General features: G+C 47.9%; 1 protein-coding gene across 2 annotated transcripts in view; it reads right to left on the reverse strand.

Moving 5' to 3' along the window:
- Positions 1-1159: 1159 nt before the first annotated feature.
- LOC147448218 (uncharacterized protein ycf20-like) overlaps positions 1160-21175 on the reverse strand; it is a 69582-nt gene continuing 49566 nt past the window's right edge. For both annotated transcript variants that reach the window (XM_086524101.1, XM_086524100.1), the window contains one exon: positions 1160-1663. In XM_086524101.1, the coding sequence (XP_086380227.1) occupies positions 1228-1663 (436 nt within the window). In that variant the 3' untranslated portion in view covers positions 1160-1227. The remainder of the gene's footprint in view (positions 1664-21175) is intronic.

Here is a 21175-nt window from a genome sequence, read left to right on the forward strand (position 1 = left end):
GTTCCACAGCAAGCCCACCACTCCAGCCATGCTAGTTGAGGCTATTTTCCAAGCAATTTTCCTCATTCAGAGGATGAAGAGATGCCATCAATAGACTCACACGCAAAGCCTTCGAGGTCTCCATATAGATTTCAAAGTCATGGTACTCGCAAGTGAGAGAGTGAATTGAGCACATGCGCTAGAATGGATAGATTACCACCGTTCCAGTATGATCCGGACTCACCCTTCATCTAGATCTCACACAATGAGAGGAACACAATCCTCCGACAAAATTTATGGCAGCTTTACACCAAAGAGGCATGGATTGCACCTAGACAGCCTCTTTCCCAAAGACGTACTACTACAGTGAGCACTTCACTATGCTAGACGAGAGGTTTATCCAAAGACCGCGCTACATGGACACATACATGCCACATAGCTCACGAGTTGCCACATACCGGCTAGAGATAGAGACGAGAAGAGCTGCCCATATCCCCCAAGTTGAGAGGTTCTACCAGCCTTGCACAAAGAGGCTGATTGAGGACGGGGAGTATTGTGTCTAAAGATGTAGAGCATATGAGAGTATCAAAGGCAGATATGAGACTCTTTTCATAGGACAACCCACCCTACAAAAGATCATGTAGTCTAAAGATGAACGCCAACGCCATTTTGAATGTTTTCTGGTGAAGATAAATAGACATAGAGAGACATTGTTGGCACCTACAGCAGCACTAGAGAGTGGCACACACTCGGAGCTTACAGACTTCTTCCAGATACATGGCTCCAAGACTCATTGCATGCAAATCCAAGAGATTCACACTCGTCACCACCAGGCAGCCCATGAGAAATTTGCTCTGATGCTGGCAGACCTAGCCACGATCATAAGCGCAACCCTTACACCACATCCACCCATGCACGCGCAGCCGAAGAAGAAGAGAATTTTAACGTCACAGGAGCAATCTAAAAGGCCTCAAAGATTTATCCGACAAGCACCTCACCTGCCCTAGCACTCCTTTAAAAACAGAAGCATCGAAGACTTCCCCCATCATCCCATGTAAGTGGCCCTCATCAGATGCACCTTTCATGCTATTTGTTCTCTATCAAGCTGCTGCTTTTTGTTCTTTGATGTATCGATTTGAGTAAAGGCGTTTAATGTAATTACTTTTGAGTGTCTTGAGGCTGCTGAGAACACATACATTTTTACATATCAAAAAGTTTTGAAGGCTTGCATGATTACAAAAAAGAATGTTAGAAGTTGAACATCCCACTATCCAACTTGAATTTATCCAATATGAAGCCTAGCGATAAACCAATTTTCCAGAAGTTGAGCATGCTTAGAAAATCCTCAAACTTGCTTAACATTGCTGGCAGGCGGTATGCAAGAAAACTGATCACCTCCATTAAAGCCACTGTTATGCCAACTACGATAACGTCCCAATCTCCTGTCTGGCCTACCAAAGTGGATAGAGCATTCGCCGAATAATAACCCAGAAGAAGAGAGAATAATTTCAAGGGAACCTGTTTCCGAGCATCCACTAATTTGTTGAGGAAGGAATTCCATGAGGACACTAATAATCTAGAGAGGCGTGTGCCACCCTCAACTTTTTCAGCCCTGCTCTTTTTTGCAAATCCATCTTCTGAGCTTCCCTCATCCATTACTTGAGACCTTGCATAACAAACACTCCTGAAAGAAAATAATGGTAACAGTTCAAAATCCTGTTCTCAATGGCGACAGCAACACTTGAATAACCTGCTCACAGAAAGGAATTGAGCCTGACACCGTTTACCTTGAAAATATCCAAATTCACCTTAAACAGAAAGCACAAGTTACGAACTCACGGTTGTCATCAATACACGACTATTTCAGCCTCCCTTCTATGCTTGCAAATTTGAAGTTCATGAAAAAGCACGCCCTGTACCTCTCTCTCTCTCTCTCTCTCTCTCTCTCTCTCTCTCTCTCTCTCTCTCTCTCTCTCTCTGTGTGTGTGTGTGTGTGTGTGTGTGTCTGTCTCTGTGCACAAACAATGGCTGTAGATTGTGAACATAGTTTTTTCTAACGTCAACCATGCGGCATACGCGGGCGGGACCTCTGCAGATGCTCGAAATCATATCACCCAGAGGATGTACAAGATGGGGGGTACAATGTGAGGGCTATGTATACATTAAGGCGGCCTATATAAAGAATGTAAAATGAATCATTGTGGATGTGTAGTGCCATGTAATGTGACCATGGTCCAGACTGGAAAGGACTGAAGATCTTGCTCGTGTCCGAAGAAAGGAGTAGCAACGCCTCTCCGCTGCCCTAGAGGAACCCACTGAAGTGTCCCACTAGCTAAGAAGAGTATGTAGCAGCTCAGTCCAGATAGTTGTCAAAGTGGTGGATGTAGGGGAAGACTGAACCCAGAATGTGAGCACAACAAGCTTTCCACATGGTCCAGAGAGTGATGCTGCAGATCATAGTAAACACTCCATGCCTATGGGAAAGGTCCAAAAGAAGACCTACATCTGGAATCATTTGTAGAGTGCCTGCTCTAAAAGCCACAAAAAGTGTGTAAAGAAGCCACAAGACTGAACTACCAGGATCTGCGTGCTCGCTACTGCTCTCGCCCCCCCCCCTTCCCCTCGCTGCCCCCGCGCTGCCGCCTGTCCTCGCGCGCGGCAGCCCAGCCCGCCTCCCTCCCTTGCTGCGCGCTACAGTCCCGCCCGCTGCCCCCTCTCGCGCCGCCACCCCACCGCCCGCTGCCTTCTCGCGCCGCTACCCCCCCGCCCGCTACCTCTTGAGCTTCCACCCCCTTGCCCGCCTTATCCACTCCCCCCCCCCCCTCTTTCCCGTCTTCAACCTGCAATTGGCTCTGTGGCAGTGTTCTTTGGACAGTGCTCGGCACGCTCGGTTGCAAAGTCCTTTCTCCGTCCGCTTCTTCGCCACAGCAATAGACACAGATGGAGGCTCCAACTCCGCCACAGAGGGACTCGTCAGAAGCCCCCTCGCCCGACCCCGCTGAGCCCACCATTCGACTTGCTCTTTCACCGACAGAGCAAGCGAGCCTAGCCGCAGAGGTAGAGCGCTTGCAGGCGACTTCTATCATTTGCAAGATTCTCGGCACCCGACCTAGCAGAGGAGAGCTGCGTGACCTTCTCCAGGCCCGCCTTCTCACAGAGGTGGGCAAGATCTTGGACGTACAGATACTCGGACAAGGTTACTATCAAATCGAGTTCGAGACCTCCGAGATGGCGTCCAAGGTCATCGCCATGAGTCCACTAACCATCCGAGCAGCACGAGCCCACTTTCGACAGTGGAGGCATGGTTTCGACCCTACTTCGGATGTTCTAGTAGAGGAGGCAGACATCCCCATCTCCGTCTGCTTTCCGGGTTTGCGGAGGGAGTACTTACCACTTTTGTCCAGGATAGGCTCAACCATTGGGACTGTCCTAGAGACACCTCGCACGGCAGCCTCAGTAGCTGCCAAGGTGGCTGGCATTCTCTTAGTGCGCATTTTGGTCAAAGACACTCACACGCTCCCGAAGGTCATTCTTCTGCTTCGGGTGAGTGGGGGTTGGTTTAGACAGAGTGTGGAGTATTCGGGCCCCCCGAACCAGTGCTTCATTTGTCGACAGATGGGCCATCTTGCAAAGGCCTGTCCACGGAGGAGGCCTCGACCTACACCACAGCCTCAGCCCCAGCCTGCAAGGGCTGGCCAGCAGCCACAGACAGAGACAGCGCACACATGCAGAGCCGCACTCTAAGCCTGGGGCTCCAGCGGGGAGGGATGGCAGCAGGTACGTGGTCGACGACGACAGGGGCCACAGCGACAGCGTGGCACTCAGAGTGGTCCTCAGGCGCCTACTTAGCAGCAATGGGTTCCCACGGGGAACCGGTTTGGTCCTCTTGAGCAGGATGAGGTCCCTGCTCCCGCCCCCACCCCAGCTTCACCCTCGACAACCCCTCCCCCCCAGAGTTCCCCCCCTCCTCATCATCCTCCCCCCCGCCTCCTGCTCCCGCCGCCTCTTCCCCCCCCGCCCCTCTACCTCTGCCACTCCCCCCTGTCCCTCTTCTCCACCGCTCCCCCCTGCTCCTACTCCCCCCCCCCCCCCTCTCCCGCTTCAGTTCCACAGTCGACCCCGTGGGCAGGGCTTTCTCCGGCTACTAGGAGATCTCTTGGCAGCGCCTTTGCCACGAGTCGCTTGGCGAGAGAGGGACAGCCTTTCTTGCGACCCCCTCTACAGGTACAAACGTCCCCCCTTGCAGCTATCCCTCGTGGTCTGACGAGCATCGACATCCGGCGCCGATGGGACTTCTTCGACTACGACTTTACTCGTTTTCTCGGCGACCCCTCAGCAAACCATGAGGCAGCCTGCTTCAGGGTCCATGTTCTGTTCCTTGCAGCTAGGGGGACAGAGACCTTGGACTCAGCAGTTGGCTTCTACTTTCCTCTTTGCGGCAAGGACCAGACTGAGTGGACTCTCGACTCATTGTTGGGATGGTTGCACACACAGGTCCTAGAGTTCTCTCACCACATGGGAGAACTAGGAGTTACAGACATGCTTCAGACTTTGTGGCCATTGGCCAAGTTTACGGTGACACCTCCAGATACAGCAGGATTAGACACATTGTGGTTTACTTCTTTGCCGATACACAGTGCTTGCCATGCTATGTACACATTCATGAGGACTCCTGGACAAAGGAGGTTGCTTTACGTACGGCCCACTCTGCTTGGGCTTGGGCCAGGTACTCGTTGCAGTCACGCCTATCTAGAGGACGCTCGGATGCAGATTACTCCCCATCCAAGCCAGCCTCGAAGATAGCCTCTCTAGCTGTTGCGGTAGCATCTGTTCTCTCTCGCTCCCCATGAGGATCGTCTCATGGAACGTGCAGGGACTAGGTGGGCCCCAGTTTCAGCGTCAGCGGGGCCGACTGCGTCAGGAGCTTCAACGCTGCCTTGTGGGAGGAGAGATTGATCTCCGTATGCTTCAGGAGCACCATCTGTATGAGAGCCGCATTAGACGTTGTGGTCAGCTCTTGCGTGGACGATATGATACTTTTGGTCAGCTGCTTTTGGACCTGGAGGCATCCAAGGTGGGGTATGTATGACTATTGCGGACTCTTTGCAGCAGGCTATTGTGGGCAAAGGGATTATTGTGCCAGGCAGGGCTCAGTGGATTACTATGCAAGTTCAGGGTTGCCTGGTGGGCTTCCTGAACATCTATGCGCCCAATGTGGCGAGTGCTCGAGCAGAGTTTTGGTCACAGATAGTTGAGTCTCTGCCGTAGGCGGAACACTTGTGCATAGGAGGGGACTTCAACATGTTGGAGGACCCTTCTGACAGGATTGGTGGTGGCCATGCTACTGTGCATGGAGTTGAGCTGGCAGCTTGGGAGAGGTTTTGTATGACTCTGAGGGTCTCGGATGTTTGGCAACACTCTAGTTTTGTGAGGCCCCCAGACAGCCTTGCCTTCTCTCGTTCGGACCGCAGAGTGGGAGGAGTGAATCTATCGCGGATAGATCGCTTCTACACAAGTGACCATTTCAGTGACTTCGGAGGGACAGTTGGCATTCTGGCAAGGACCTCCTTCTCGGACCATGCACCAGTGATCCTCACAGTGACAGACAGGCAGAGGAGAGGGAGCACGATGCTTCGCATCCCAGAGAGGGTCTTGTTGGACTCTGCACTCAGAGAGCGAGTAGAGGCTCTCTGGACAGAGAGCTTAGACAGGCAAGATTCTCCCGCTGACATAGTGGCCTCAAGACTAGCTCATATTAGCCGTTTCTTTCTCCAGGAGTCTTTGGCTCGTCGGGCTGCAACGAGAGAGGAGGAGCAACGTCTCGGACGGAGCATTGCTTCGTTACAAAGGATGCAGGAGCAGCATCCAGACAGTCCTTGGTTGGAGGAGCAGCTTCAACAGGCTCGACAAGAGCTTGTTAGCACAGAGGAGAGGTGACATGAATTTGCTTTCCACCATCAGGCATGTCAGTGGACACATGTGGGCGACAGAGTGACTGGTGCTTTCTTTGAGACAGTGGGACCTCGACACTCGCATGCCAAGGTCAATCAATTGAGGAGGCCCGACGGGTCAGTTGCTTCTGAGCCCGAGGATATGCGTGCAGTTGCTACTGACTTTTACCGTGAGCTACTGTCTACACAGCCCCACTCAGAGCGTCAGGATGCATGCAGGGAGTAGGTTTGGGCACAGATGCCTTGTCTTGTGACTAAGGAGATGCGTCAGAGGCTTGAGTTGCCACTTCAGCTTGAGGAGTTGCACACGGCTCTTAGGGCCCTCCCCCATGGTAGCTGTCCCGATGAGGATGGGCTGACTCCCAGTTTTTTCTTGGAGTACTGGGACCTGCTTGGCCCAGATCTCGGTAGTGCTTTTCAGTACATTTTGCACACAAGAGTGATGCCTGACAGCATTTAGTAAGGGCTTGATCTACCTCAATCCCAAGGAGGGTAGCTCCTTGGATGAGATTCGACAGTGGCGCCCCATCACCATCCTCAACTCAGCCTACAAAATTCTTGCCAAGGCTCTGAGTTTGAGGATTCAGCCACTTCTAGAGAGCCTTATATGTCACCAGCGTGTGACTACTATCTATCCTTTTTGTTGATTTCTTTCTTATTATCTATTTACTTTCACTTTTTGGAAACACCCCTCGGGAAATCTAACTGCCCTGCATTGCATAGCTACTGTGGAACTGTCCAGAGGGAGTCCAGGCCTGAGGGCAAGAGAGCACTAAAGTTGGACAAGGACTATGGTTAGCCAAGTGGGGTCATTGACTATCCAAAGTGGAATCCTTTGCTACAGAGGCTACATTTCACTTCTGGATGTGGCCGCAGTGTACAAAGAGGGTCGGATGACCTAGAAAGATACAATGGCAGCATCTCCTAAAATTTAGGGAATTGCTATTTTGGGACCTGAAAATGTGTTGACGTCATTATCTCCGGAATGACAAGGGGAACATTTTCTTACTCTGCCGTGAAGTCAACTAGGCAACCGGTTGGGATATTTTTAGACGGCAACCCCGAAACGGGAAAATGCTTGTAAATGTGCCAAGTGGCACCTTCTGGTGCATTTGCCTCATGCAACAAGAAGTGGCGCTGAATTTAGGAGGAGGAGAGCCTCATTTTCAGATTTGTCACAGGTTAAGAGCTATGGAGTGCTTGCTTTCCCTCTTATGCACAGTGCGGTGCCAGGAGTGATGCCCTGCACGCTACGCACTGCCCTCTCTCTCCCCTTTGGCAGTATGTTATGCCCCTCTAGTGGGCTCTTCATTTGACCAATGTACAGTTGTGTGGGTTCATGCGCGATTGCCGAGGCAAGAGCCTCTTGCACAGGTACTGGATTAGCTAGCGGCTAATCCCCCCGCAGGTACAGGTGAATTTGGAGAGGTTTCACGCCAGAAATCTCGTCCGATTCAAAGGGCAAGTAGCCCTACAGGTGCGGGAGCTCGAGGACTTGCTAAGGATGCGACCGGCACGCGAAACGGAGCCCGAAACAGTAAATTACAGCCTGCTGTGTATTTTTGCAGGTTTAGGGTTTTGGCCCTAAACGGACCCTAATACCCCCAGGAGGTTCGGGGACGCAAGGGGACCGCTGTACTGGTGATCTGGCGCATTTTCAGGGCTGAAAACAGAGAATTCAGCGTGCTGCAGATTCTCGCCAGGTTTTGCAAAGTGCCCGTATGCGTCGGGAAAGTCATTTAATGCGTGGGAATACTGACCGTGAATGGTTCTAGTACAGTTATGCTGCCCAAATCGGGCTGGAACAGTGGAAATTCAGCCGAGTTTGTGCGGGGCAGCTTGTAGGGAACCACAGCGTTTATTCCCTCTTTTGAACAATAAAGAAATACCGAAAGGGGCGCCTAAGTTAGGGGCGATTCTGGTGTCCGTCTACTCATACAGGTGCAATCTAGCAGCCTGTATCCCTCTCCCCTTTGTTGTGTCTTGAAAGTACAGGTAAAATAGACGACTAATAATGGGTGAAAGCTAAATCAAGGTTTGAAGTAAAGTCTACCGCCCTTTTTGGATTGAACAGGCCGGTTTCATGGTTCCATTGCCGGGATTAAATCACTTTTTCCCATAGAAGTGAGCCTTGGTCAGTTTTGGGCTTGAAGACACAGGGGATCATAGACCAAACACAGGGAATTGCAATTATGGCTGACAGACCAGATGATGTGACTGAAGAGGTTTCCTCTTCACAGGGTCAACAGACACATGAAGTGGGTGAGTCCTCAAGACCACCACAGACAGATGACGATATATTCAGGACCCAGTTGGCTACTGTTGTGGCTATGTTTACACAAGTAATGCAGAACCCAAGGTTTTTAGCCTTTCTGCAACCTCCTGTTCCGTCTCAGCAAGTTGGGTCACTGGATCATATTCAAAAGCCTGTTAAGGCTCGAGCACAGGTGATTCATACCGCACAGTCAATGGAAACACCTGTACACTTAACGGAGAACATGCAGTCTCCACAACTTATGCCTAAGGTGCAAGAACAGGTGGCTAAGATGCCAGTCTTTCAGGCTATACCAGTTCAGCCCGCCACCTTTCAGCAGCCTATAGCTGGTTCTAATGGGCAGGGAAGCAACCTACAGGCTATGCAACAGGTCTTCCCACCACCTTCAATACACCCTGGCTATTTTGGAGGTGGATCGGTATTCCAGAGCATGGCTGGTCATGCACCTGGAAATCAGTTTTACACGCCAGGAACAGTGTTTGGGGGTGCTCAAACGATGATGCCTAACCCCATGTATGGTGTCACAGGCATGCTACCAAGGTTTCAGAGCACTCAGCGCCAATTTGGGATGCCACAGGCAAATTTTGGTATGGCTGGAATTACAAATCAGCAGCCAAATATGGCATTTCCAGGTCAAGTTAATAGTGGCCAAGGAACACAGATGAACCCTAATAGTGTTCCCATGTTTCAGTCACTTCCATATGACAATTTAACGCCGCTGGAGAGGCCAACTCCGTACAAAGAAGGTGGCAAAGGTGTGTCTTTCACGACCTTTACAGGGTTTGATGACAGGAAGAAGGCTCTCTCATTCCTCCAGCAATTTGACAAGGCCTATACAGGGAGAAACTTTACAGAGGCTTCAAAGGTCCGCAAGGCAGCCACTTTCTTGACAGGGAATGCGGGACAATGGTGGACAACTTTATTGCTTCAAGGGCAAGCTCCGTCCACATGGATTTACTTCAAGCAGATTTTTGCAGCAGCATGGTTATCTGATGACTTTGAAGCAAATGTCATGACAGAATGGCACCAGCTTAATGCTGCCACTTGCAGAAATCTGGATGATTACAATCGGAAGTTTTGGAAAGCTCTACTTCCAGTAACTTCCTATAGGTTTGTGCCATTGACAGAACAGATTGAAAAATACTGTTGTGGCCTACCCAAAGGATTGAGAAAATACTGCACGAAGACAAAAGTCACTACTTTGACGCAGCTCATCGAGGTAGCAAACACTGGCAATGGTTTGCTCAAGGGAGAAGATTGTGAATTTAACACTGGCGTCAAGGCACGATCAGGCAAGAAAAATTCAGCCAAGAAGCACGTTCCCAATGAGGCTCCTAGAGGGACTCAGGAATCAGCCAACGCAGGGAAAGACAAAGCTACGGCTGAATCAGAAAAAGGACCAGCAAAGAAATGGAAAAGACGTTTTCCTCGCAAGTCAGAAGAGCAAAAGAAGGTCCTGAGGACAGAAAACAAATGCTTTATATGTGAGCAGCCTGGCCACATTGCTTACAACTGTCCTACAAAGAAAAGGCCAGCTGATTCTGAAGACAAGGAAGACAAGAAAGGAAAGAAGCCCATGGCTGGTCTAGTGCCAGATATGGTGGGCGACAAGCCAAATTCATATGCAAGTGAGCTTTGCAGAGCATGGGGAAAGGTCAGGGATTAAACAGTGCTTATCTTCTTTGATCCAGGTGCCAAAGCCAACTTTATTTCCCCAGAATTGGCTTCAAAGTTGGGAATCGGACCTGAAGAGATGGGGTATACAGCAGAGGCAGGTTTGGCATGTCCTGGCCATAAAGAGGCTGTGACACCCATCATTGGAAAGTTGCGTCTACATATCCAATCTTATGTAGATGCTGAAGAATTTTATATCATGCCACTGGACGGATGTGATGTGTTGTTAGGTATTCCTTGGTTGTTTCGTGTACAGGGAATCATGGATGCCTACAACAAAAAGATCACTGTGCAGAGCAGGGGAAAGACTCACATTCTGGATGTAAAGCTTAAAGGAGAGTCTATTCCTATTGTATCAGCTTCTGCTATTACTTCTGTAATGAAAAAGCATCTTTCTGCGTACTTGGTTTTTGCACGTGAAGTGTCAGATTGTGATGAATCAAATTTATCTATGCTAGATAAAGAAAGGTCGATGTTTTTACAACAGTATAGTGACTGTTTTTCCGATTCATTACCGTCTCAATTACCGCCAGAGAGACCCGAGGACCATGCGATAGATTTGGTGCCAGGCAGTAGCCCACCAAATAAGCCTCCATACAGGGTTAGTGTGGCTCAGCAGAAAGAGATAATGGGCCAAGTACAGGAGCTGTTAGAAAAGGGGCTGATTCAGCCCAGTTCATCTCCATTCTGTTCTCCAGTGTTGTTGGTGCAGAAAAAAGATGGCTCATGGCGTATGTGCATCGACTACCGTGCACTGAACAAGAATACCATCAAGAATAGGTTCCCTATACCTAGAATTGATGATATTATGGACAAATTAGAAGGAGCAGCTATGTTTAGCAAGATAGATCTAAAGAGTGGGTACCATCAGATCCGCATTAGATCAGAGGATGTGCACAAGACTGCTTTTAGAACGACGTTTGGCCTTTACGAATTTTTAGTGATGCCCTTTGGTCTCACAAATGCTCCTGCTACGTTCAATAGGATGATGGACAGAATTTTCCGTCCACACCAGCAGTTTGTTGGTACATTCTTTGATGACATGATAGTCTACTCAAGGAATGAAGAGGAGCATAGGCATCACTTGGCCATTGTGTTCAAAGAGCTACGCAGTCATAGGTTGCTCATCAATGCAAAGAAAAGTGAGTTTTTTCTCGAAGAGATTCACTTTCTGGGACACATTGTCTCAAAAGATGGTATCAGAATGGATCCTGCAAAAGTTGAAGCGATCAAGTCATGGCCAAATTTGAAGACGATGCATGATGTCCGAAGCTTTTTGGGACTATGCTCCTATTACAGAAGGTTTATCCGAAATTTCGCTGAGATTGCTTCACCTTTACATGCTCTTCAAAAGAAGGCTACCTTTAGATGGACACAAAAAGAGATTTCAGCTTTTAATCTCTTAAAGGAAAAGATGACTTCAGATCCAGTCATTGTGTTGCCAGATCTTAGGAAGTCATTTGTGGTCCAGTGTGATGCCTGCGGTAGTAGCATTGGTGCAGTGCTAATGCAAGATGGCAGGGTAGTAGCCTATGAGAGCAGAATTTTGCAAGGGCCAGAGATGACCATGCAGGTCTATGAGAAAGAGTTACTGGTTGTGATTCATGCGCTCTTAAGTTGGAAACACTACCTGCTAGGTGCAGATTTCGTTGTCCAAACGGACCATCAGACCTTGCGGTACTTCTTGACACAGACAAAGTTATCTGAGAAGCATATGCGATGGGCAAATATCTTGTCCATGTTCCATTTTCAGATTGTGCATGTGGAAGGCAAGACGAACGTTGTGGCTGATGCCTTGTCAAGGAAGCCACAAATTTCAGCTGTGTCAATTCCTTATCATCATGAACTTGATGATATGAGAGAACAGTATGCAAATGATGAAGATTTTGCAAGGGTCTTCGAGCAGCTAATGGATGGACAACGTCATGAACACTATCTTCTTAAAGACGGGTTCATGATGATGCATGGCAGATTGTGTGTCACAAAGCCATTGCGACGCAAAGTTATGGAAGAGATTCATGTCCCACCGTATGCAGGGCATCGTGGTATCGATGCTACAGTTAAAGCGGTTGAGACACTCTTCTATTGGCCTACATTGAGAAGGGATGTGGATGCCTTTGTGCGAGAATGCCTAATATGCCAAAAGGTCAAGTTTGACAGGCAAAAGGCACCAGGGTTATTGCAACCACTACCTATTCCAGATAAACCATGGGAAAGTGTTGCTATGGATTTTATCTTTGATCTTCCGAGAACGCAGAGAGGAAACGATGGTATTTGGACCATTATTTGCAGATTCAACAAACAAGCTCATTTTATTCCTGTGAGGAAGAAGATAAAGCCAGATCAGATGGCACGCTTGTTTATGAGCAATATTTTCAAGTATCATGGCATGCCACAGTCGATTGTTGGCAACCGTGATCCACGCATGACAAGTTTGTTCTGGAGAGGTTTGTTTGAGAATATGGGCACCACGCTCAAATTCTCTTCGTCATTTCATCCTCAAACAGATGGGCAGTCAGAAGAGGCAAATTCTACTGTCCTAGATCTGCTGAAGTGCTATGTGTCAGAGCATAAAGGAAAGTGGGAGCAGTATTTGCCATTGGTGGAATATGCATACAATAATACAGTGCATTCATCAACTGGCAAGGCACCCTTTGAGATAGTTGAAGGTGGCAAGAAAGTTCCTCCCATACTGCATACAAAGGACAAGATATTTGAAGCAGATAAGTATGTTCACGACATGGATGAAATGTACAAGAAGGTCAAAGTGGCCTTAGAAAGGACTCAGACAAAGCAAAAGAAAACAGCTGATCGTCACCGTCGTGAAGTGGTATATTCACTTGGTGATTGGGTGCTTTTACGCTTTGAAAAGGCAAGGTTAAAGAAGATGAAGGGCAAGGAAAGATTGTTTCCAAAGCTCAGCATGCGTTATTATGGGCCTTTTCAAGTGTGCGACATAATCAGTGATGTTGCATATAGGCTGAAATTGCCTGACAGTTAGAAGATTCACAATGCGTTTCATGTGAGTCTTCTCAGACCCTATGTGGGTGATGTGCCACAAGATATGCCAGCTGAAGATCAGCAGGAAGTCGAGGAACTTGACGAGATCTTGGTCCCTGAACAGATTTTGGCACACAAAGAAAGGAAAGTGAAAGGCAAGGTTGCTAGGCGTTACTTGGTAAAGTTCAGAAACTATCCACCAATGGATGCTAAGTGGATGGAAGAAGGTGAACTTGCAGAGTCACCAACTGTGTTATCACTTTACCTGGAAGCCTTCGATTTGCAACCTACCTTGACCCCTTGAGTTTCAAAGCTAAATGGATTGTCAGTGTGACAATGGCTTCTGAAACAAATGATGTACATGGTATTTAAAGTGAGCTCAAATCAAATACCTGTTACATGAATGTTAGAGCTGTACAAATTGTCAGTTTGGCAATTGCTCTTATGGAATGTCCAAAAGTTTGGTTAGTGCTATAGAAGTGAGTATTTCTTGTCAGTTTGTCAAGGATACAGTGATTGCTTCTATTGAAGAGTACATGTGTAACTGCATTCTTAAACTGTCGGTTTGGGTATGCTCGAAAGTGTTACGGGATCCAACGTGTACTATAAGACAGTGGAAAAATGTGCAGCTACCATTTTGTCATTGGAAAGTTAGTGACTCAAAGCAATGGCAGAGTGCGAAGCTACCACTATTTCATTGGGACAGGGTTCACACGCAGGCAATACATGTGTCGACGAGGTGTTGAATACACCAGGGTTGACAATGAGCATGTATGTGTCGTATATGTGTCGACACGTGTTGAATACATCAGTGTTGACAGTAAGCATGTACGACATAGATGCAAACGAGGACGTTTGAGATTTCAAGAGGGGGGTATGTCACCAACGTGTGACTACTATCTATCCTTTTTGTTGATTTCTTTCTTATTATCTATTTACTTTCACTTTTTGGAAATACCCCTCGGGAAATCTAACTGCCCTGCATTGCATAGCTACTGTGGAACTGTCCAGAGGGAGTCCAGGCCTGAGGGCAAGAGAGCACTAAAGTTGGACAAGGACTATGGTTAGCCAAGTGGGGTCATTGACTAGCCAAAGTGGAATCCTTTGCTACAAAGGCTACATTTCAGTTTTGGATGTGGCCGCAGTGTACAAAGAGGGTCGGATGACCTAGAAAGATACAATGGCAGCATCTCCTAAAATTTAGGGAACTGCTATTTTGGGACCTGAAAATGTGTTGACGTCATTATCTCCGGAATGACAAGGGGAACATTTTCTTACTCTGCCGTGAAGTCAACTGGGCAACCGGTTGGGATATTTTTAGACGGCAACCCCGAAACGGGAAAATGCTTGTAAATGTGCCAAGTGGCACCTTCTGGTGCACTTGCCTCATGCAACAAGAAGTGGCGCTGAATTTAGGAGGGGGAGAGCCTCATTTTCAGATTTGTCACAGGTTAAGAGCTATGGAGTGCTTGCTTTCCCTCTTATGCACAGTGCGGTGCCAGGAGTGATGCCCTGCACGCTACGCACTGCCCTCTCTCTCCCCTTTGGCAGTATGTTATGCCCCTCTAGTGGGCTCTTCATTTGACCAATGTACAGTTGTGTGGGTTCATGCGCGATTGCCGAGGCAAGAGCCTCTTGCACAGGTATTGGATTAGCTAGCGGCTAATCCCCCCGCAGGTACAGGTGAATTCGGAGAGGTTTCACGCCAGAAATCTCGTCCGAGTCAAAGGGCAAGTAGCCCTACATGTGCGGGAGCTCGAGGACTTGCTAAGGATGCGACCGGCACGCGAAACGGAGCCCGAAACAGTAAATTACAGCCTGCTGTGTATTTTTGCAGGTTTAGGGTTTTGGCCCTAAACCGAAAGGGGCGCCTAAGTTACGGGCCAATCTGGTGTCCGTCTACTCATACAGGTGCAATCTAGCAGCCTGTATCCCTCTCCCCTTTGTTGTGTCTTGAAAGTAGAGGTAAAATAGACGACTAATAATGGGTGAAAGCTAAATCAAGGTTTGAAGTAAAGTCTACCGCCCTTTTTGGATTGAACAGGCCGGTTTCATTATACATGGGACTCAGACAGGTTTTGTCAAGGAACGTAGTATCCTTGACAACATCTTTACTTTTTGGAAGGCTTCTGCCCTAGCACGGCTCCGTGGTGAGGACCTAGTGATTCTTCTTCTCGATTTTGAGAAGGCATACGACAGAGTTGACTGGGACTTTCTAGAGGGCACTCTACGCAGGATGGGCTTCTCAGATGCTTGGATCAGAGGGGTGTCAGCTTTGTACAGGCAGGCTCACAGTCAGATACTTTTGGCAGGAGGTAGAGGTGATCGCTTCATGCTCACACGTTCGGTCAGACAGTGTTGTCCTCTTGCCCCCTTCCTCTTTCTGTTCTATGTGGAGGCGATGAGCAGGTTTTTGGTGTCGCAGCAGGTTGGTCTACGGGGCTTAGCACTCTCTATTCGGGGAGATGAGCTACTGGACGTTGAGTTTGCCGAGGACTCAACCTTGTACTTAGATGGCCAGGAGGCCAACCTTCACAGGTGTGAGCAGGCTCTGGAGACCTTCTATTGTGCATTGGGCGCACTGATCAACGGGAGAAAGACAGTGGCTTTCTCGGTTGGTAGTGCTCCTGTGCCCGATTGGATGCCAGGAGAGGGTTTTAGGTGGATTCCCCCAGGGACTGCAGTTCGGTACTTGGGCTGTCAGGTTGGTTTGGACTTGTCTCCCAAGTAGCAGATTGATCCCCTCCTCTTGTCTATCAAGAGGAAGTTGTTACATTGGAACTCAGCACGACTTTCTTTGGCTGGCAGAGTAGTAGTGGCCAACCAGGTGTTGTTGGCAACTATGTGGTACATCACTTCTTGCTGGATCTTATCGAGTTCTTGTATCAGCCAGGTAGAGAGGCTGATCAGGAACTTCCTTTGGTGAGGACGTGACACTCAGATAGCCCGAGCCAAAGTGGCTTGGCAAGTCATCACTCTTCCTTGTTCACAGGGAGGGCTTGGGATCATTGACCCAGCACAGCAGAGCAGAGCCCTTCTTGGTAAGTTCATAGTCAGAGGACTTCTTCTAGCTAAGGAGCCCTGGAAGGAGTTCTTGCTACAGTGGCTTCGTGCTAGGGTGCCTCAGGCTGGAGGCCCCTGGCGACCTTCGACCAGATGGATTTTCACAGAGATGCGCAGAGTTGGTTTGAGCAGAAGACTGGAGGATCGCTTCGCTGTGAGCTTGCTTCGATCTTAGGAGCTCTTGCGGCGAGGCCTGGAGCAGAGACAGCCTACTTGCATGGGGGAGCGCCTAGGCAGCCCCTTGTCTTGAACCCTATGGTTAGCACTCAGAGAGGCCACTTGGTTGGTAGTCGGCCTCATGTTTCCTGGGGTCCCATGGCAGCAGGTCCAGCGCGCTCTTTAGGTGACTGGTTAGAGTTCACAGCCTTGTCAGAGGTGCAGGGTTTCCAGCTACAGGGCATGAGAGGGGTGCAGAGCATGTGCCAGGACATCTCAGAGGCAGTTCCAGCTGAGTGGCTCATGCCTATTGAGCCAGTAGCACCCAGGTGGATGGGAGCCTTCACACGACTGGAGGTTCTCATCTCAGTCAGGGACTGCTCAGAGACTGTTCCAACCCTTTTCTTCGAGCTTCAGGGTGGGGGACGCTTACAGCGGGTTGCAGTAGAGGCCCCGCAGGTGGCAGAGTGTTGTTTTCAGAGGATCAGAGTAGTGGGCATCTGTGGGAGGACTTGTGTCATCGATCTTCACCCAGCAGCTCTTGAGACTGGACAATGCAGGCTGTGGGCTTGGGAGTGCTGTCCACTGGCACGAGTACAGTGGGATCCTGGTGAGTGGCTCTGAAGGGACCCCTTCTCTTCTGCATACCACCCAGGTGTCCCGTTCTTTCAGTACACTGTTCGACTGGGACGTCATATACTAGCAGCACAGAGGGAGGCCAGCCCCGCTGCAGCACCCCATTGGCAGGAGGAGGGTCTCACAGCTGAGTTCTTGGTAGCCTTCTGGGAGAGGTTGTGGGACTCCAGACACCCGAGGCCAGTCACCTTGTTCCAGTGGCTGGTCGCACACAGAGCTACAGCAGTTGGGAGCTGGCTAGTGCATAGTGGTCTCTCGGCCGCATGTGCAGCTTGTGACCATCTTGTGGAGAGTCAGTGTCACTGTCTTTGGGACTGTCCTTCGGCCCAACAGGTGTGGCTTCGAGTTCTTCGGCTGATGCCTACTCTCTCCACGGCTTGACAGTTAACTTGGGGAGCAACGGCTTGGTCCACCCTCACGGGCCCGGCACTTCAGTTTGAGCTATCTTCCACCAGCAGGATGATAGTGATGCAGGAGGGGCGACCTACACTCCAGCTTGCTACAGAGCTTACTCCACAGGAGTGGTGCAGTGAGAGAGAGGAGTGTTGGGAGCTCATCAGTGGCCTGACACTGGTTCATCTGGCGGGCCCGTTGCTTCCGCATCTTTGAGGCTCGCCCTGTGCCACCAGCAGAGACTGTTCGCGATTTTTGGCTAGAGCTGATCCACACACTCAGAGGACAACTCGAGGGACTACATGGCAGCTCCGACCGCATGCGGGAGCGCAGAGAGGCTTTCCTTCAACTCTGGCATCCTGGGCCTTTCTAAACCATGGTCCAGGGTGTACTCCGATGGCACTACTGACCACCTGTGTGGCTTTTCCCTCCCCCCATTTCTTGATTTAGCCCCATTGTACATATGCTGGTTTTTTCATTGGGAGAGTCTCCCACCATGGTTGTTGTAGCCCTCTCTTGAAGAGGTGATTGTAGCCCTATGGGCAGTTTCAGTAACTAATAGAAGGATCTTTTTCTCGGAAAAAAAAAAAGAAGCCACAAGACTCACTCTCAAGTACCCGGTAAACCTTGGGGAGAGAGGGAAAGCGTTACACATAGAGCACAAGAGTCTGCATACAAAGAAATGCAAGTGTATAAAAATGATACTAAGGCTAAAAGATGATTGATTGAGAATAAAAAGTGTACAAAAATGATAATAAGGCTAAAAGATAATTGATTAAGAATAAAAAGTGACATGCAGATTTTTTACTCAAAAAAAAAAAAAGGGTCAAAAACGCCGTTTCTCCTCAAATGGAACGGTGGGAAATAGGCGGTCCATTTCTTCAAGAAAGAAACAGCGCAAGAAACGGCATTTCTTGTGACTATGGTGGCAAAGGCTGGAGCCCACACCCCAACATGGAATTATAGATGTAGACTGCAAACACGAGTACAGTAGCCTAGAGACAAGTGTACAGATTGCAAACACTACCGCTCATCATTCTTTAAACTTGAAAGTAAAGCCAAAGCCATCTCTCCCTCCCCCTCCTCCTCATGCAAGGAGCCATCCTCATCCTCCTCGTCATCATCATCATAGTCTCATCATCAACATCATTTAAAACCCCAAATCCCCAATTTTCCAAGAAAAAACAGAAAGAAAAGGTCAAGTTTAAAACCGCATTTCAATTTATCAAACGACTAAAAAGCGCCCAAATAACCCAGAACGAGGGCCAAAACAAGCGCTAGGCAAGCATGGCCGTTCAATCCCCTTGGGACGGTCCCTAACAAGGTGGAAAGGTATGTAAGGTACGGTACGTATTCGATCAAACCTATACGTAGTACCAAATGGATTGAGTTGTTAGGTACGTAAAATTCGTATGTTCTTTTTTTAAGCCAAAACATACAATACGGTCCGTAATCTTCCTATGCAAGGCTATGCAGATAGCTTCTTGGATGTGTTGCAGAGAAAGCTATTCGGAATAAGGCACCCAAAATAACTAGAACAAGGGCGATAACAAGTGCTAGATAAGCCTGGGAGTTTTCTTTTTTTATATATATAAAACCCGTACGTATTATACGACATAAGGTACTGTGCAGATCTGTACATACATATGTCCGAAGACAACCTTGGTCCCTGATATGTGCAAAGAAATCCTCTCTCTCTCTCTCTCTCTCTCTCTCTCTCTCTCTCTCTCTCTCTCTCTCTCTCTCTCTCTCTCTCTCTCTCTCTCTCTCTCTCTCTCTCTCTCTCTCTCTCTGTGTGTGTGTGTGTGTGTGTGTGTGTGTGTGTGTGTGTGTGTGTGCGCGCGCGCGCAAAGATCATTCATATAAATCTCAGCACAATGTACACAGGTGAAGAAAACCAAAGGTGGATATGGAGGGATCCACTAAATGCAACTCCTCAAGGTGAGTATGAGAGGAGTGCAGGATGAACCACTATGGTGGGAAGTAATGCCACTAAATGTGACCTCTGACAAACGTGAAAAACATAGTGAGCCCATTGTTTGAGAAAAACAAGCTTGCGCTTCCTAGTTGCCCTTGAGGAACCCGTTGTTGAATCCCACTCGCTACGTAGGGTGTGGATAATATCCACCCAAATGTCTACAAGGCTGTCCACAATAAAGCACGGTGCAGCACTAAGAACGAGACAGCAAGGAGCTCGCCAACCGTTCCACAATGTAATGGCAACAAGCATCTCTCTCTCTCTCTCTCTCTCTCTCTCTCTCTCTCTCTCTCTCTCTCTCTCTCTCTCTCTCTCTCTTTCATAGTTGGATTTATTTGAGAGATACAAAATGTTTTGGATGTGAAAATCGCACTATTATGCAATAAAATGTGTGTCGCAAGGCATATGAGAATAGCAACAAGAAAACATGGACATATCACATGAAGAAAGCATGCGTAAGGAGGAGGCAAGTCGTCTTGCAAGCAGATAGTAACACGTGACCTATGAGACGAAGTTACAATTGAAAGTATGCTTTTGGAATTGCAATGAAAACCCATGGAATGCGGAGATTGGCATAGATGAACTAACTAGCAAAGCGGATGTTATACTTCTTGTTGAAACTTGGGAGCATGATGTACAAAGAATTAATAGGGCCAAAGAATACAATGTACATTAATTGATGTGGTCAAAGAGTCTCAAGCAACGAAGAGGGCAAGGAGCGGTAGCATGTATTTTGTAGCCGGTTGCTACATCCCTCACCATGATTTCCCCTTTTATGCATGCATAGATAGAGATCGACCATTTGTTGATTTAGAGGACACTTCTTATAATAAAGGCAATGGTAATGTTTTTGTCTTTGGGGATATGAATGCCCACACAAAAATATTACAACATGATACACAACAATTTAATATGCCATGCATGTCAAGAGAGTTAGAGGAAGTTCGCTTGTATGATCATACTTCAATGGATGACAAAGAGATGGATCACTATAAAAGCTACTTTGACACATGTACAAAAGTACGGATATGCACATCGCCAATGTACATCTGTATGATTGGAACTGATGGGTTTACATATAGAAACCACAATGGGGATAGTGTGATTGACCATATGCTACTCTTTGAAGCCATCATGGTCTAACTATTATCAAACCATCAGACCTTATGTATGTGGAGAACAAATAAACATAAAAATCTCAGCCAAAGTGAAGAAAAGTTACCTCTTTGTATGCTTTTCAACTAGGCATCAATGTATATTGAAATGGTCACGTAAAAGGTATGGATGACAAAGCTTCAATATGATGCACCATTGGAAACTAAATGGGAAGCTTTCAAGAAAGTTATTTGTTCTTGTGTCGAAGAATGTTTTGCCATAAAGCATGTCCATGGTATTAACAAAGGTAGATCACGCAAAAGGTGGTTTGATAAAGAGTACCAAGATGCAACTATAGACAAAGATAACCATCAAAGTCATTTGTGTGCATACAAGGCGTTGATTCAAAAGAAGAGAGCATGGAAAGTAACGCATCAATTTTTTCAAGTTTAAGAAAAAGCATGGACATGTGGAAGATTTTGGAGAAAATTGAAGAATAAGGCATTGATTCAAAAGAAGAGAAGAACATGGGAAGTAACGTGTCAAGTCCAAGAAAAGACACGTGCATGTGGAAGATTTTGGAAAAAATTGAAGGACAAGCAAGCTCAGAGTTCTGGTAACTTGAGTCTTATGGATATGTACACGCATTATAGGCAACTATATCAGCAACCAAATGCCGTAAAGATGCCATTTTATGGTTCACTCCCGTGTATGCCCTCTTTTTCTAGTATTGAGGATGTGTGTGTATAACCGGTCTGTACTCAATAGAGGGCGGTACTAATTCAAATGCCTGTTAATTTTCACGTAGAGGATTGAGAAGTAGAGAGAACATAGATGCGTCTAGCAACTAGAATGTCACTGTGCACATGAAGACCGACACCCTGTAGGCCCCAAAGATTAGCATCCCTTTTGGCATTTCTTTGTTCAATTGAAAACCAACAATTCAAACACTTAGACCAAACTCTCACCAATCTG

The sequence above is a fragment of the Adiantum capillus-veneris genome, chromosome 11, assembly GCF_014529385.1.
Source record: "Adiantum capillus-veneris isolate H3 chromosome 11, ASM1452938v2, whole genome shotgun sequence".
NCBI classification, from domain to species: domain Eukaryota; kingdom Viridiplantae; phylum Streptophyta; class Polypodiopsida; order Polypodiales; family Pteridaceae; genus Adiantum; species Adiantum capillus-veneris.